This window comes from Urocampus carinirostris, chromosome 5, assembly GCF_059441175.1.
Source record: "Urocampus carinirostris isolate Australia breed hairy pipefish chromosome 5, RoL_Ucar_1.0, whole genome shotgun sequence".
Classification (NCBI taxonomy): Eukaryota; Metazoa; Chordata; class Actinopteri; order Syngnathiformes; family Syngnathidae; genus Urocampus; species Urocampus carinirostris.
In genome coordinates this window covers 31,535,251-31,551,858 of record NC_142353.1, presented here as the reverse complement: position 1 = coordinate 31,551,858, position 16,608 = coordinate 31,535,251, and the positions used below count along the sequence as shown (strand labels likewise).

General features: G+C 38.5%; 1 protein-coding gene across 1 annotated transcript in view; it reads left to right on the top strand.

Annotated features, from left to right (window-relative positions):
• Positions 1–16,608, top strand: part of LOC148366045 (potassium channel subfamily T member 1-like) — a 118,935-nt gene that overhangs the window by 49,738 nt on the left and 52,589 nt on the right. Inside the window, exons 5-8 of the mRNA XM_088336461.1 lie at positions 11,486–11,565; positions 14,299–14,404; positions 14,536–14,595; positions 15,694–15,742. Coding sequence (XP_088192587.1) covers positions 11,486–11,565; positions 14,299–14,404; positions 14,536–14,595; positions 15,694–15,742 — 295 coding nt within the window. The remainder of the gene's footprint in view (positions 1–11,485; positions 11,566–14,298; positions 14,405–14,535; positions 14,596–15,693; positions 15,743–16,608) is intronic.

Here is a 16,608-nt window from a genome sequence, read left to right as displayed (position 1 = left end):
TTATACTGTAGGGATTGTGGCACAAAGGGAAAATACAAGAAAGGAAACTGAGGCACTTGTCACATTTTTTTTTTGTTTTGTACAGTGGTATGAAAAAATATGTGAAGCTTTTGGAATTTCTCACGTTTCTGCATAGCATCACTATCAAATCTGATCCAATCATTGTCAAACAAATGAAGAACAGTGCCTTAAACCAGTGCCTTGGACCTAGTCAAAAGTGCTGTGGAAAAGCTTTAGCTTACTTGTGTCACGTAATTGCTAAGAACCAAATTTTCCGCATAATAAGGGGCACTAAATTATAAGGCACACGTCCCAAAAATAGTCTTTTGTCATGTTTTTTCATACATAAGGTGCACCGGGCTAAAGAGCGCATGAATTTGAGACAACGCTAAGAGCTACTATGTTTCATGTATACCTGGAGTCAGGGTCGAAAAAGGTTTGCTTAGTGTTAACTAAGCAAAGCAGACGGACTGCCGACAGGGGACAGATAGGAGTGGGTTTAAATGGGGACAGGGAGCCAATCAGAGTCCGAGGCAGTTGGCGCCAAATGAGCGGGCACAGGTGCCTCACATCAGTAACCATGACAGTATCTAGAAGTCAAATAATTGCGCTCAAATACGTGAATAAAATAAAATGCATTATTTGCACCTAAGTGAATGAGTTATACATGACTGAAATTATAAAAGGGTAATACATAATGAAATCATACAATCATGACTATATAGAAAATGACACATTTCAATGTTGCAACACTTCCACAGAAGTGGCCAACAAACTACTCAAAGTTTGGGTTGTTTTAGTTCATGCAAACTGTTTTTTTTTTTATCTGTGTGATATTAACCAAGAACGGATCACATTTGATGGTGATTTTATGCAAAAATTTGCGAAACTCCAAAGTGTTCATTATTTTTCATACCACTGTACTTTGATTATGAAAACATCACCCTGGCCAGGCTCGGTGGCTTTATGATTATTGCTTGAGTACACTGTTGAACGACCCTGTCATTTCTTGCTACCTTTTCAACAATTATTGTGGTGACAAAATTGCAGGACAGGAAAAAAAACACAAAGCGAATTGATTGCTGTTTGTGTTTTTGTCAACGCCACACTAAATGGTGAAAAGCTTGTGTTTCCGAAAAACAATCAATTAAGTTCTCTTCACTTTTGCTACTATGATCTAGAATTGATCTATTAATTAGAGAGACACCGTAGACCCCCGGGATACGACATTAATCCGTTCTGAGGTTGTAATCGTAGAGTGAAATTGCTGTTTAGCGGGAATAGAAGTCTACGGTAATTAGCTGAAGGTACCCCAGAGGAAAACATAGAGATAACAAAATAAGTTATAGTAAGTACTACACATAAGTACAATTTTTGTATATGATTACTAACATTATGAATAAAATTCATGTAATGGAAAAATTAAATTGTGACCTTTGGTTTGACGTGACATGAGCTGGTCAAGTGGAGTACAGTGGAACCTCGGTTCTCGACCATAATCCGTTCCAGAACCCTGTTCGAAAACCGATTTGTTCAATCACAGAAATTGTTTTTTCCCATTAAAAGTAATGTAAAATCGTTTTAATCCGTTCCAACACCCTGAACGTAAACATGAAGCTAACTCAGGCTAATCGTACGTTAGCATTAGCGTAATCTTCCGTACGAAAGATTCAACAACATGAACATGTAAAAATAAAAAAATCAGGTCGTTTACACGTCATTTAGCACCCGGGTCTCAGCAAAAAGTGGTGAGCGGTTAAAGGATAAAGAAAATAATTATGAATAGGATTTCTTACCTTTGTGGTGCTCAGCAGAAGCCATGCTGTATGTATACAAGATCGGAAACTCGCACACCTTCTTCATATTTTGCTATTATTTCTTTCTTAAATGCAATAGTTGTATGCACTACTCTTCTTTTTTCACCTGTAGCAACGTTGCTGCTTGCACCGAACTTCTTTTCCGAGGCATAATTAGGGGTTAAAACACTCCGTTCACTGATATTCAAAACGAAAGCAAAAAGAAGTGCGCGCTCACGTGACAACAGTTCTTCACGAGGGGTGGGGCCAATCTACGCTGCTCAGCATCGCCCCTAGCGTACCGGCGTTCGAACTCCGATTTTTTTGAACGGAAAGCGAAGCCAGAATTTCTCAAAATTTTTGGTCGAGAACCGATTTGTTCGAACTGAGAGGCGTTGGAAAACCGAGGTTCCACTGTATCTGGTGGATGCAGAGGGAGGGAGTCACGGCGATAGCAGATTGAAAACGAAACTGATTTCAAAACTTCAACTTGTCATCATGCTCTTGAATGATTCCCTTGCTTTAATTACCTCCCTAGTTGTAATAATACGATCAACAAATGGCCATGCAACTTATCCAGGGTAGTGATTTGTGTGGCAATCGCAAGCTTTGTTTCCATGGTTATCATGTTTTTGCGTCTCCCTCGAGCATCACTGCAAGCCTTGGGACTCATAGTGAATAAATACAGTTCAAAATGACAGAATGTTTACGAAGGACAAGTCTGAATTGAATGAAGAGACAAAAACATCTTCATGATGCTGTGACAAACCAATGCAAAATCATTTGTTGTTGATATAGTGGGGAAAATTCGAACTAGAAGGGCAAAATAAAACATTTTTTTTCCACACCGTAAACATCGTAAGGCGGAGACGTCGTATCCTGGGGTTCTACTGTATGTATCTACTGTATGTGTGCACTTTGCATGCATTTAGAAGTCTTCGATTCCAGATTCAATGACTTTCTTTGTGCATTTTCCAATGACATTTCATGTATTTATGATCTGGGGATAATGTTAGACAATGGATTTGAATCCCTGGAGTCACACTGAGTGGCCAGCTTCAAGCATGTTGACACACTTCACCTCTATCTCTCGTCTCTCGGTCCTGTCAAAAGGACTGAATTATATGATTGGAAGCTGCTTTGCTGAGGGAAGGGAATCCGAAAAAAATTGGAATGAGTCTCGTAAATATTTTAACACAGTGTGGTTTTATCATAAGTGCGAGCCGCTAACACTTGAAATCTCAACAATTTTATTTTGGCGGTCCACACCAAAACATCAGCTGTCAGTTAGCATCATCCAACAGCTGTGCTTTGTTTTGGAAATAAGGAAAAACTTGTCTCAAGATGTACTGTAAGCGATATGAAGATGTAAGATCGTTGAAGATATAAACAAGATATTGATCTCAAAAAAGTGAAAGCTCGTCACTAGGGGACTATTCTGGTCTGGATTTAGCGCATGTTTTTGCTAAGAGAACCGTTAATTGGACTAACGAACTGCATGTCTTTTGTATCTAGCATCACTTAAGCAGTAATAGCTAAACATAACTTGTGAAGGATTTAAATCAAATTGTAATCTCAAAAAAATTGAAAGCTCATCAGATCGTCACTGAAAAACTATACAGCAGTCCAGCAGATTTTGCGCATATTTTTGCCAACTTAGCCGCTATCCGTATTAGCAAATGGCATCCCTTTGGTAGCTATCTTCACTTTCACGGCTAACACCACTTAGGCAGTAAATGATAAAAGTAAGCCTAGGGGTCAAGGATAAGACAATATTAGCCCATGGTGAATTTAAACAAGAAATACTTCTCAAAAAAGGTTAACATAGTGTCGCTAGAACCCATAGCGTTCCAGCAGGCACTGGTCGGATTCACATTTTCACTAAAATACCTGCTATCCGTTGTAGTGGCGATCTTTGTTTTCGTGACCTGCATCACACAAGCAGTAATTGCTAATCGTAAGCCTAGGGGTCGGCTATATGATGATTTTATAGATTGTGAAAGATTTAAACAAGATCGTAATCTGAAAACATGGAAATATCGTCAGACCGATGCTGGGTACAAGTCTGTTCCATCATCTGTATTAAGCGCATATTTTTACGAACATGGCTGCGTTCCGTATTAGCGAATGGCATCACTTTGCTTTCGCCAATAGCATCCCTTCAGCAATTATTGCGAAATTATTAATCAGCTAATGCCAGTTTCACCGACCTTAACTACTAATGCTAAATCCAGCTAATTCTTGTGGACGCAGCCACAAGCTGCTGTTCTTAATTTCCTTGCATTACTGCCTAATGTTAAACGATGCAAATTTTGATTTTAAAAATGCAGAATTTAAATTAAACTCTGTCCAAAAGGAGGATACATTTCCTAAGGTGTCAGATTTTTATCTTTTAGTAAATCATGAAATGAACGGTTAGAAATGTGTTAATTAGTTGGGGGGAAAAAATTAAATAGAATATGAACAGAAAATGGTCAGACATGTGCTAATCAGTCACACATCTTTTAAAGTCATGTTTATGTGTATAGCCCTTAATCATAAGGAGTTTCAAAGGGCTGCACAGACCACAGATTATTGCAAACCACAGACTATTATTACACCCTCCCCTGATCTAAAACCTACATGAGGGCAAGGAAAAACTCAAAAACCTCAACATGAGAAAAATCAAACCTTGAGAAGGGGACTGTGCATGAGGTAATCCCTCTTACAGGATGACCAGGCTGCAACGAATGTTGCAACAACAAATAATACACAAATATTGTCAGTAATATAGGTCATTTATCAGCTATAGAATAGAATTGTGTTTTAAGCCTAGATTTAAACACTGAGGTTGCAGATCGAATCTCGGGGGGCAGAGCGTTTCACAGCACCGGGGCCCGAAAGGAGAACGCTCTTGAACCTGCGGATCTCTTCTTGGCTCTTGGGATCACTAGTAGCCTTGCATTTTCAGAGTGAAGGCTCCGGACCGGAACTTAGAAATTAAATCTTAGAGATATGCAGGAGCAAGTCCATGCATTATTTTGTATAACACCAACAGAAACTTAAAATCACATCTTAAGCTAACAGGGAGCCAATGCATGTTAGCTAAAATCGGAGTTCTGTGATTCAACGTTCTTGTCCTAGTTAAAAGCCTCGCGACAGCATTTTGTACCAGCTGAAGGCTCTTGATTTTGGACTTATAATTTGAATTTCAAAGTTGGTGATATAGTATTTATGCCAAATCCACACCCCTATGTAACATTTGAAATGTAGTGATTTACCTTGGTCATTGTTTTCACTTTTAATATAAGCCAATTTATAATCGTGGTTTCACACAGTCTCTGTTGAACTGTCAAGGTTCCTTTGGTGGTAAGCTAATAATTCAAATTGTGCTACATCAAAAATGATAATAGGACAGCTCTAATTTTGCGGATTTATTCTGAACAACCCCACTGTTCTCTTCTGTTTATCATTGTCTCCCACAGCAGGTAATGACTCATGGGTTCAAAAGTGAATGATACCTGCACATTTCTCTTCATCTCTTTATTCCTATAAAGTCCCATTTCAGCGATTATACCAATGTTATGTATTTGCCTTTTAAGCATTGTGGAGCCAATTTCATAATTTCTCCTCTTGAGGCAACAGAGGATGATATGAGGAGAAGACAATGGAGCCTTCTGGAAATTGAGGACAGCGGTGCATATTTTTAGCACGGCTGAAACCTTTGTATCGCTACTGAGGTTTCTAACCGAGAATAAATACCAAATATAATAACTGCTGAGAAGGAGAAAGGCGGATGCTGTGCGGCTTCTGCAGCGCTTACAAAGCAATTTAAGTAAATTGAATGTCATCGCGCTGCTGGAAGTTGTCGTGGCATAGAGTGGCGATTCCAGGCTGTGGAGTAAATGCTTGCTAACAGCAGAAAGAGGTCGACCTTTATTGGAAATAATGCACTGCTGGGTTTTTGTCAGTTATTGTTTATGCGCCGTCACTTTTGCTGTAGAACTCAAATGTAAAAGAAATACTGTAGGAGACAATTGCTTCCCACTTGCTCAGCGCTGTGGAAACTTGGGGAATGGCATCTAAAAAAAAATTAAAAATCATTGATTTTATTTAAAGTACAGTAATCCCTCAGTTATCGTGGTTAATAGGTACCAAAACCTCATACATTAAGTGAAAATCAGCAAAAAACAACACATTCCTTCAAAAACTTGAGATGATATCCTTAGTGCACTTTTCTTGTGTAAATATTGTGTAAATTATAACCTAATCTTCTTTGTTCCTTTATCTTCTTTGTTTACTTTTATCCTTACTGTTAAATGTGATACTGGAGTGCCATGCCCAATTTCGTTGTCACAATATGTTCAACCCATTTTGTAACAATGACAATAAAGGTCTATTCTATTCTTAGCAAGTGTATACAACTGTAGCAAAATAAGAACGATAGATCTAAATGAATAAAAACAGAATTGCAGTTGAAGGAATGGTCTTTATTTTCGTTATAGAATAGTAAAACAAAATTGGTAGGCTTTTTAGTGCAGAACCTCAAATTGTGCCAGGTATCCGAGATTATTGAAATACAACCGTCCTAAGTGGAGCAATTTCCTACGAATTCTGGCTCCAGGATTTCAGTTTCATGGGTAATGGATCTGGTGTTGGTGAGATACAGGCCCGGCAGGGGTGGCTTAAGAGAGATATTAGCCTAGACGTGGCAGTAGACCGGAGCCTCTGTATTGCCTTCTCCCTGACGCAGCCTCAGTCCCTTCCCGGACTCGATAACAATCCACAAAGCACCTGCTCGTGGTAACCATTTATCTGCACTCTTCTGACTTTCAACAGAGTCTGATTTAGTTAATGAATTTGTTTTCAACGTATCAAGCCGCTAAAGCAACTAGCTGTCACCATGCTTCCCAATTTGTTTTGGGTGATCGCATTGACTTGTGCTCCTGCCCGGCTGCTTGATTGGCAGCATTCACCAGCCTACCACGGGTGGGCACACAGACAGTCACGCTGTGTCCCGTCTGCTCTGAGCACAGAGCATGACACGTTGATCATTGACAATAAAGATAATTCAATTCAAAATCCGCAAAGCAGTGAACCAGCAATATCTGAAGCGCTAAGTAGCGAGTGGTCTCTTTACTACGTTGGTGTATTAGAGGCCCTTTTCCAACAACAAGAGCTTCAGTGTTTCAATATTACATTGTGTGTGCTAATTGCATTAGAAGGCTAATGGATGATTAGAAAACCCTTGTGCAATGATGTTTGCACTGCTGAAAACAGTTTAGCCCAAGGGTGGCGAACACGCGGCTCTAGAGCCGCATGCGGCTCTTGGCCAATCAGAATGCGGCTCTTTGCCTCATTAGATTTTCTATATACTGTGGTTCTTTGCCTCGTTTCATGTTTAGTTTTTCTACCCTCTTAAAACATACTTGAATCCATGAGAGTTAATAACAAATAATAAATAATAATTTGAAATTAATTTGGCAGATTTGTTGTGTTTATGCTGCTCCGGTCACATAACTGACTGCCAATCATCTGCGTAGGTTACGTCTAATGCGGGGAAATAAGTAAACATTTCATGAGCGTGCAGACTGTTACCCTCATGGTCAAAATGGCAAAATGCAAAGCGAAACGGAAATAGTGTTATGTGTTATGTTATGTGTTATGGGATGTAATGTGTTTTTATTGTGTGTGTGTTTGTGTATGTCTGTCTGTCATGGCAGCCAGGTCAGTACGTGGTGTGGCTCTTTGACTCTCACAATTAAAAATTTCGGCTCTTTGTGTCAAACGTGTTCGCCACCCCTGGTTTTGCTGGTTAGAGAAGCTATAAAACTGACCTTCCTTTGAGTTAGTCGGGTACATGGAGCATCACATTTGAAGAGAACTTTCATGCGAAACTCGACAGTCTATCGTTGTTTTAAGAAATGAAAGCTTATTCGTGCAAGGAATTGCCAAGAAACTGAAGATTTCCTACAACGTTGTATACTACTCCCCTCAGAGAACCGCACATATGGGCTTTGACCGGAGTAGAAAGAGAAGTAATAGTTACTAGTTTGTGGTCCTTAACTAGCAGCTTGGTTAAATAGTCTATGCAAAACAGTTTTGTCAACATCTACAGTGAAGAGGCGAATCCGTGATGCTGGCCTTTATGGAAGAGTGGCAAAGAAAAAGCCATATTTGAGACTGGCCAACAAAAGAAGATAGTAATACGGGCAAAATAACATATACATTAAACATCTCATTTGCTAAACATAAGTGTGACTTATTAATAGAAAACACAAAATTGTTTTGGTGACCCAAACTTTTAAACACTAGTGTATTTTTGAGCACTAAATTTGATGATATTCATTGAAAAGGGGATACAAGTATCACTTAAGTCTTCAATAGGCATATTCATGCTAAAAAATGCAATATAGTTGTCCTGTGTGCGTCACTTTTTTAATAAAAAAATATGACAAATTGATTTATGAGCTTCTTAAATGCAACCTAGCTTGCATTTCATCAAAATATTAGCACTTGTTTAACACTTATATCAAGTTACACGGATCAAAGAGGCTAATTACCCTCAAGATTGTTCTCTCACGTTTCCAATCTTGTGGGTGTGCGGTCCATATTTCATTTTCTTTGGTCTGCTCATTTTTAATGAATGGCTTGAATGTCAAATTGAAATGGAGTGAAAAGGAAAGTGTTGTTTTTCATGCAATTATTTTTACATTTTTATCATGATATGTTAAATAGTAGCATATGATTTATACATGTATTTATGACAAAAAAATCTGTTGATTTTGTATTTCTATATACAGTATTTGGTATTTTTATGTGGAAAATATTTTAGTTATATTTGCCTAAAGATTTACAAAGGCAGACCCAGGGAGAAACGTACAAGCCCAGTCAACATGTTTAAGATTTAAGAAAATGCGTTCCACACATGAGAGGAAAGAATGATAAACAAAAACATGGTCCAGAACAAAATCACAGCTGTCAGAGAACAAGAAGTCTTGTGTTGGGCACAAACAGGCCTCAAGGAATTGGGAAAACAGCGCTTGCAGGACATCAGCATGGAAGGCAACAATCCTACAGCTTCTGCTGTCAGCGCAGTCATTATATTCTGTAAAGTATTGTTAATAAACGTCAGTAATAGAGTGATTACAGGCAAGTGTGGAAATTCTCCAATCAATTGTCTGCTCGGGCCTCCTGGAGGACCGTGTCGTGCTGGATCCTAACAAATCGCCTAATGATTTTTTACCAATAGTCACGCTTGTCAATTGGTTATGGCCATGTAATTTAGCAAGGTTAGTCATTTTGTGCCCTTGCTAATATTTGTTGAATATTGCAAGCTTGTTTCAATGTTTTCCAGTTTTTGCTACTCCCTTTAGCATCACTGCAAGCCATATTAAATAAATACAAAAATATGATCGTTGATTGGTAAGAGCCATATTACTCAGCAATGGTAATGATGTCTTCGCCTCATTCTTATTCCTTGATAATCGCAAGATTTATTTCCATGGTTATCCTGGTCTTTGGTAGTTAGTAAATACAGTACAAATAATACAGTATTGTACCGCTAGATCTCCATGTCTGAACTGGGTGAAAAGAAAGGAAGTCTGTATTTTGATGATGCCGTGACGCAGAATAGCAGGAATCTTCTAGACGTAACCCTTCATACCCATGAACGCAAACAAAGTTTGAATTTTAAACCTTTTTGCAAAATAGTTTGGTGTTGATGGCGTAAATGGTGAAAAAAAACGTGAAGGGCTGAAAAAAACATCATACAACGCACTGTAAATTGAAAAGGTCGTAAGGCGGGGACGGCATTTCCCAGGGGTCTACATGTTATATATGGCCCACGGTGTTTCTCTCCACAGCAATTGTTTCCTTTCCACGGCAGGGTGCTACTACTGTCATCTCACCCTCCCACACGACAATGACAACAAACACAGGCCACAATGTTCAAACAGCCCTACATCACAACATTCATCTTCGCTTCTGGAGTCCGATTTCAATTCGAAATGCTTTAACGTGCAAATCTGAGTAAACTCCTCTCCCCTTCTCGCTACAGCATATGTCCGTTTCCCTTTCACATTCATTATTGATCCGCTTCAGTGCGTGAGACACGATCATGTGTTCAAGCAGGTGGTTCGGCACCGGCTGTTGTACGTTTGTGTGGGAACGATTGCTTGTAGGTTGCAGCTCTTTCTGAGAGCGCAGACATGCGGGTGAGCGTTTCCTGCCCTGGAAGCGGTATCCATGACAACGAAGCCAATTGGACGTGACGGGGGAATTAGCAAGGGGAATGCTGCATTTCTTATTGTCTTCCTCCTACTCCTATGTCGGCAGCCGCAATTACCATAGTGCTTTCAGTCTCCCCTGTATTCTTCTTGTCAGCTTCCTGGCCCTTTAATAACTCCCTCTGTGGAGATTAAAAAAAAAACTGATTTTAAAACTTAAACTTGCAAGTATTGTCATGCCTTTAGAAGATTTAGAAGATGTCCTTGCTTTAATCGCATCGTTATGTTTATAATAGTCCCGATTGTCGCTTGGTTAAAGCCAAGCAAGGGTAATGATTTGTGAGCTTTGTCTGCATTTCTTGACAATTGCATGCTTCGTTTTCATTAGGGCAACAACTAATGATTGGTGGAACCATTACATCCCCTGGCAGTCTTAAGATTCTTTAATGACCGCAAAAATGGCTTTGTTGCATTAAGGACAATCCATAGAATTGAACTGTGCTAACGCATAGAACTGTGAAAAATATGTATAAAATATCACATGATAATGCCGAGAGATAGACATTTGACCTTGCTTCTTGCAATGTGTTTATTTCGCCACATTATTTGTGTTTACAAATAAACAGACTCATAAAATCATTACCCATATGGTAGTTAGCGCTCTCCTTTCGATTGACACCTTTTCCATGAATAGTCTCTTCATGCTAGTGTTATTCATGCTCAAAGCACGAAGTTACATTGAACTTGTGTCTTCCTCGACATATATATTGTCATGATTACGTATGTGACTCAGCTATGCCCGCTCCTTTGGCGCCGACTGCAGCGGGCTCCGATTGGCTCCCGATCAGTACTTGTACCCAGTCCTGTCTGTCCCCTTTTGTCAGTCCGTCTGCGAACCTCAGTTAACACTAGGCAAGCATTTTTCGACCCCTCCTACCTGTCCCGTTTTTTGCTCCCGTCTGTTCCCCGGCTTCAACCTGTTTTTGTCCCCGACCACGTCTTCTCTCCTATTGTGGCTTACGACTCGCTTACGACCACGTTTTTTCTCTCCTGTCCCGGCTACTGACCCATTTTTCCATCCCCGACACCCCCATCGCTCGCCATGGAAGATCCACTTCTGCGTTCGGATCACAATCCGAGTATCAGACCGACCTGCTTCCCGCGTCCTGCAATCACCGGATCGTGGGCGCAACCCTTTCTCTTTCTTCCAATAAAACTTGTGAGAAACGCAAGTGGGTCCTGTCTCCTTTCTGGTCTTGACATTTATTCCACATGTCTCATTCTCACCTTTACTGCTAGGGCGCCCTTGGCGGCCGTTAGACAACAATGCAAAAATTGGCCGCGTCGTTGCATAAGCCGCAGATTTAAAAGCTTAGGGGAAAAGTTGCGGCTTACAGTCCAAATTTGTCATTAAAATGATGTCATTTACTGATATTATTTTGCTTTTGCACATGAAGGTGAACATTTGAGTTTTCCCAACAGGGTGCAAGTGGAGTTCTACGTCAACGAAAACACCTTCAAGGAGCGGCTGAAGCTTTTCTTCATCAAAAACCAAAGGTCAAGTAAGTAAACGAGAAAGCTCAGAGCATAGGTAAGCCCAAAAAGGCCAAAATACATTAAATAAAAATGACCTTTAATTTTTTTTTGTGTGCTAAAACTTGGCAATTAAGTTAAGTTTATTTGTATAACCATTATTCACAAAGAGTCTCAAAGGGCTGCACAGACCACAGATCATTGCAAACCACAGCCTATTATTGCACCATCCCCTGATCTAAAACCTACATGAGGGCAAATAATACACGGAAATTGTCGACATAAAATATAGGTTATCCATATGCTATAGAATAGAAGTGTGTTTTAAGCTTAGATTTAAACATTTTTAAACGCCTAAACCTACCCATAGAAAAATGTGGAAAATACAAAGTTTAGTTTTTCAGATTGAGATCAAATTTGATAAGGCACCAGGTGAGGCTTCAAGTTATTGTCTCACCTGTTCTCCAGCTAAGCTGCCCATGCTATACTCAATTATAAGCCTTTAATTGCAAAAATAATTCAGGCGAGAAAGAAAAACTTCCATTTCTGTGTTGAAATCTGATTACTCAACGTAAGCAGCACATGCAGGGATTATTGATGTTTGGGACAAAACTTTACAGTCTTAACTTTCAAAAAAAACGTCCATATTACTCCGAAGATTCAAGAGCAGCATTCATTTTACTTTATGTCTTTGATTGGGATTTTAGGCAAATTTTATAGGAACGTTAAGGATTTAAGAAAGTATCAAAAAATATTTAATTCTTATTAAAAAAAAAAAATTACTTCAATGTGGTATTTATTAATGACACCCTATTTTAAAATTAAGAGCCATATTCAATAATTGCCTATTATTTTGCCAAATGTGCATTTAAAGGGTTGTTTTTTGTTTTATTTTGGCACTTTTGGGCTTCAATTAAAGCAGACATTTGCATCACGCTCAAACACACTCAATGCCCCATCTCAGTCTCACTTGGGGTTTCGTTAATACAATTAGGCCTCCTATCAGGCTTCATGCTGAATATGGTGACTCTAATTCATTGTGGAAAGGAAGAGCAACAGATGCTTAATTGAGAGAAAGCAAAAAACAAGTACGATCAAAACATCACGTGGGAAAAACATCCTTTGGGAGATAAAACTATGAGGATCTGATGTCCTTTAAATCGTCCTACAAAAAGCAGCTGGATTTAATGAAAATGTTATTGTTTGCTGCGGGGACACATTGTTAGAAATCGATGCACAAATGGTTCCAAATCGTTTTAACATTGATGCTAGCTTCGCTTTTGGCATTGCAGCTAAAGCCTCCTTCTGGTCAGCTAGAGCCAATCAGCATAAATTTCTGACAGTGAAAGAATCAGAAATCAGGCATGAAATTATCTCTCCTTTTGAGGAAATTCACCGTTCTGAAGTCGAAAAGTTTGACCGATGAAAATTGTGTAGCTCCAAGAAGAAAATGTTTTGAGGAGGATTGGGAAGAGGGGGTTTAAAACCCATACATTTTTCACACGTGAGACGGTAGAAAGGCCACATGTATCTCTGGGGATAATCTTAGCCTTGTAAAATTTATTCTGCTTTCATGCAACTGACTTGAGGCTAAATTTAGCCAAGGTAACAAACTTATCACAATGTTTTGGGTTGTCCTTCTCCCCTTTTTAGACACTGACCCATTTTTATGTCTGAGAATTATTTAAGGTTATTTTATTGGGATTTTTGATGCACGTCTGCCAAACAGAATAACAAAGATGTGCTCAAATAGTCGGAAATACAGCTGACGCTTGATTAGAGCCACACAGTGTAATATATAGCGACCCCTAGTGGTGTCAAATTACTTTATTGTTTTAAATAGGACATTTTAATTCGGTTAGTAAGCCAATAACACATTTGCTTATCTCATGAACATGACTTATGGCAAAAAGCAGTTTAACTATATTGACCAACTTGGGACTTTCTTTGAAAAGCTGATTAGTTTGGCTGCCATCTTGCTACTCCGGAAGCCTGCATGACAATTTAGCGAAGGTAGATTGTCTCATTGGTACTTTTAACACTTACCGAGCAATTACTTTCCACAGCTTAAACCTGTGATTCAGACATCTTCAACTTTTTCCCCGCTGTTTCCTTCTCTAGCCACTCGAGTTAGCCACTTTGCTGCAGGAGAAGGATCGTCGCTAGCTGCTGTGGTTATTATGAGCTGCTATATAAAGCTTTCTTCTTCCTTCAGTGTCACTCGCCTTCTGCAGCAGGTCCTGCAAACAATATCGCTCGATTAGCTGATTTAGAGTCCCATTGGCTGACATATCTTGGTTTGCTCTTAAAATCTTAAACTGGCCTTCTTATTAGCTTCTTTTGCTAGCTGCTAAAGCTACACTAGCTTTGACCAACTCATGGTATTGGCTTTTTTCAGATGCTCTGTGTATATAACCGTCGTTCCGTCATTTATTCTTGCTTGCTGGGATTAACATGAGCTTCCATGTCCTGTTGCTGGTTGAACTTGATCCTTGCCCAGGGAAGATAATATGGAAGTAGTCTCATGGAAGGTGGCTTCCTTCAGGAATCAGTAGTTTGTCTTCTTCAAATGCACACGCTTCAGCTTATTTGCAAATTGTTCAGACTCCTAGTGGTGAAATATTCATTTAATGGTGATTTACTAGTCTTATAACTTCAGTTTCCTAATTGTATTATTACACAGTGTCACTTTAAACCTGAAAAACAAACGCACGGTTGAGTGTTCTTTTTTTTGTTTTGTTTTCCTTTTCGGAATTGCATAGGCTTGAGGATCCGCCTCTTCAACTTCTCTCTGAAGATCCTTACCTGCGTCCTCTACATCGTCCGAGTCAGCCTGGATGACTTGAAAGAGACCCATGGGAACCCATGGTGGGGCTTTTTTTTTCTTTTTTTAAATTTGTATTTATATTTTAGTTTATCACCTGTTGAATGTAACTAGGTAAAGCAAAAATGACACAATGGACACGCTTGATTTCCTTTTTTTTTTTTCCTGGACACAGTGCAATCATTCGAAACGGCAGCTGGCCAAATTCAGCACTGGAGTCTCCAGAAATTGACTGGTATGTTTGGATTTCAATTAATGTTGTGTCTGCAACAAACGCTTATTTGGATGTTATCCATTACATGGTTGATTAATGAATCAGATCATTTAAAATTGAAATTACCTATGGCAAACAAAAACTATTTTTATCGTGCTGGTTTGGCTCGTACTCAGAAAAAAAGGACAAAGATTATTATGGAATAAGAACAAAATATGTTTTAACATGACCTAAAATAAGGTGTAAAAAAAAAAAAATTATATATATATATATATATATATATATATATAAAAAAAATCACCCATGAGTCTGGGTTATTTTTACTTTTTATTTAGTTTTTAAGTTTACCTCACTGTGTTTGCAAACTATTCCACACTTTCAACAATTTCAAAATAAAAAAGAGAAAACATACAAATATCATGAGCATTTTAGCAATATCTACTGCACAGTATTTCATCAAAAATGTATTACATATTTAAAAAAATTCTAAGTACTTATGTATAGACTGTATCCATATGAAAATCATATGACATTCATAAATCATATAAATGTACATTACATGTATATTGTATGTACAGTATGTTAGTATTCAGTCAGCCCCCTTGAAATGTTCAGGTTTCCGCCACTGGTTAAGACTTCAAACACAAAGATTTGAACTGTCAAGTAAAAACAAAGGGTGGGCCAGAACTCGAAATTGCAACAACATCTATTGGATATTTTATACTTGTTTTAACCAATAATAAACTGCAAAGTGGGATGTGTAACAGTTTTCAGCCCCTTATCTTTCAGTTTTCAGTCCAGAAGTTCAGTAAAATATGTATTTATGGAATGCAAAAAAGATAATCAATTTTAAATGTTGATAACTCAACTTCATAATTGGTTAGGGAAATAGAGAAAAATTATTTTTTTTAATCTTAAGTTAAACTCAGTAAACATAGTTTTCTTGTCCAAAAAAAGGAAATAATTATTCTTATGTTATTCTAGTGTTTTTATTATCCATCTGCAAAAATATTTTAATATATAAATTTGGCTTACAAATGTAGCTCATTACAAGTTATTTAATTTCTATTGTTTCAAGTATCATTAATCATATAATCATGGATTTGTCGTTTTTCAAAGGAAGTTGATTTTTTGGGTTACCAGACCTGATCCATTGTGGGCTATACAGGTGAGCATCCTTTTTTAATTTTTTTTTTCATAATGTGGTGGCTCAGTAGTGTGCAAATATTCCTCACAGTTTGCCTAATTAAATTAATAAAGACAAAGTCTCCAACACACACACGTGTACAATGCCTAACAAAAGTATTTATCGCCCCACCGCCCCTAGAGATTGTATATGTCATGCTTGAATTTTGAAGCTAAAAAGCTGAGGTGGCACAATTTGTGCATACTAAAACTGTTAGTTGTACTCTTCATAAATCTGCCCTTTATGGAAGAGGGGAACAGAAAAAGCCCTTTCTGAAAGAATGCCATAAAATGTCTAGTTTGTTGTTTAGAAGAAGCCACATGGGAAACACATATAACAAGCATGTGGAACAAGGTGCTCTGGTCAGATGAGACTAGATATGAACTTTTTGGCTTAATGTAAAATGTTACTTTGGGTGTAAGAAAATCACTTAATATCACCCTGTAAACACCCTCCCCACTGTCAAACATGGTTGTGGCAGCATCCTGGCCTGGGGTTGCTTTTCTTCAGCAGGGACTGGGAAATCCTTAGCGTTGATGGGAAAATGGATGCAGCCAAGTGTAATTCTGGGAGAAAATCTGTTGGAGTCTGCAAGAGACCTGAGAATGCGATGTAGGTTCACCTTCCAACAGGACAACAACCCTCAACATAAAGCAAAATCTACAATGGAATAATTTAAAACTGACAATATTAAGGTCAGACCAAAGTCCAGACCTCAATCCTATAGAGTATTTGTGAAAACATCTGAAAAATGCTGTGTACAAACTTTAAGGAAGTGCAGCTGTTTTGTAAGGAAGAATGGGCAAATATTCTGTTTCAAGACGTTAAAAACCCTTGGAGACATAACC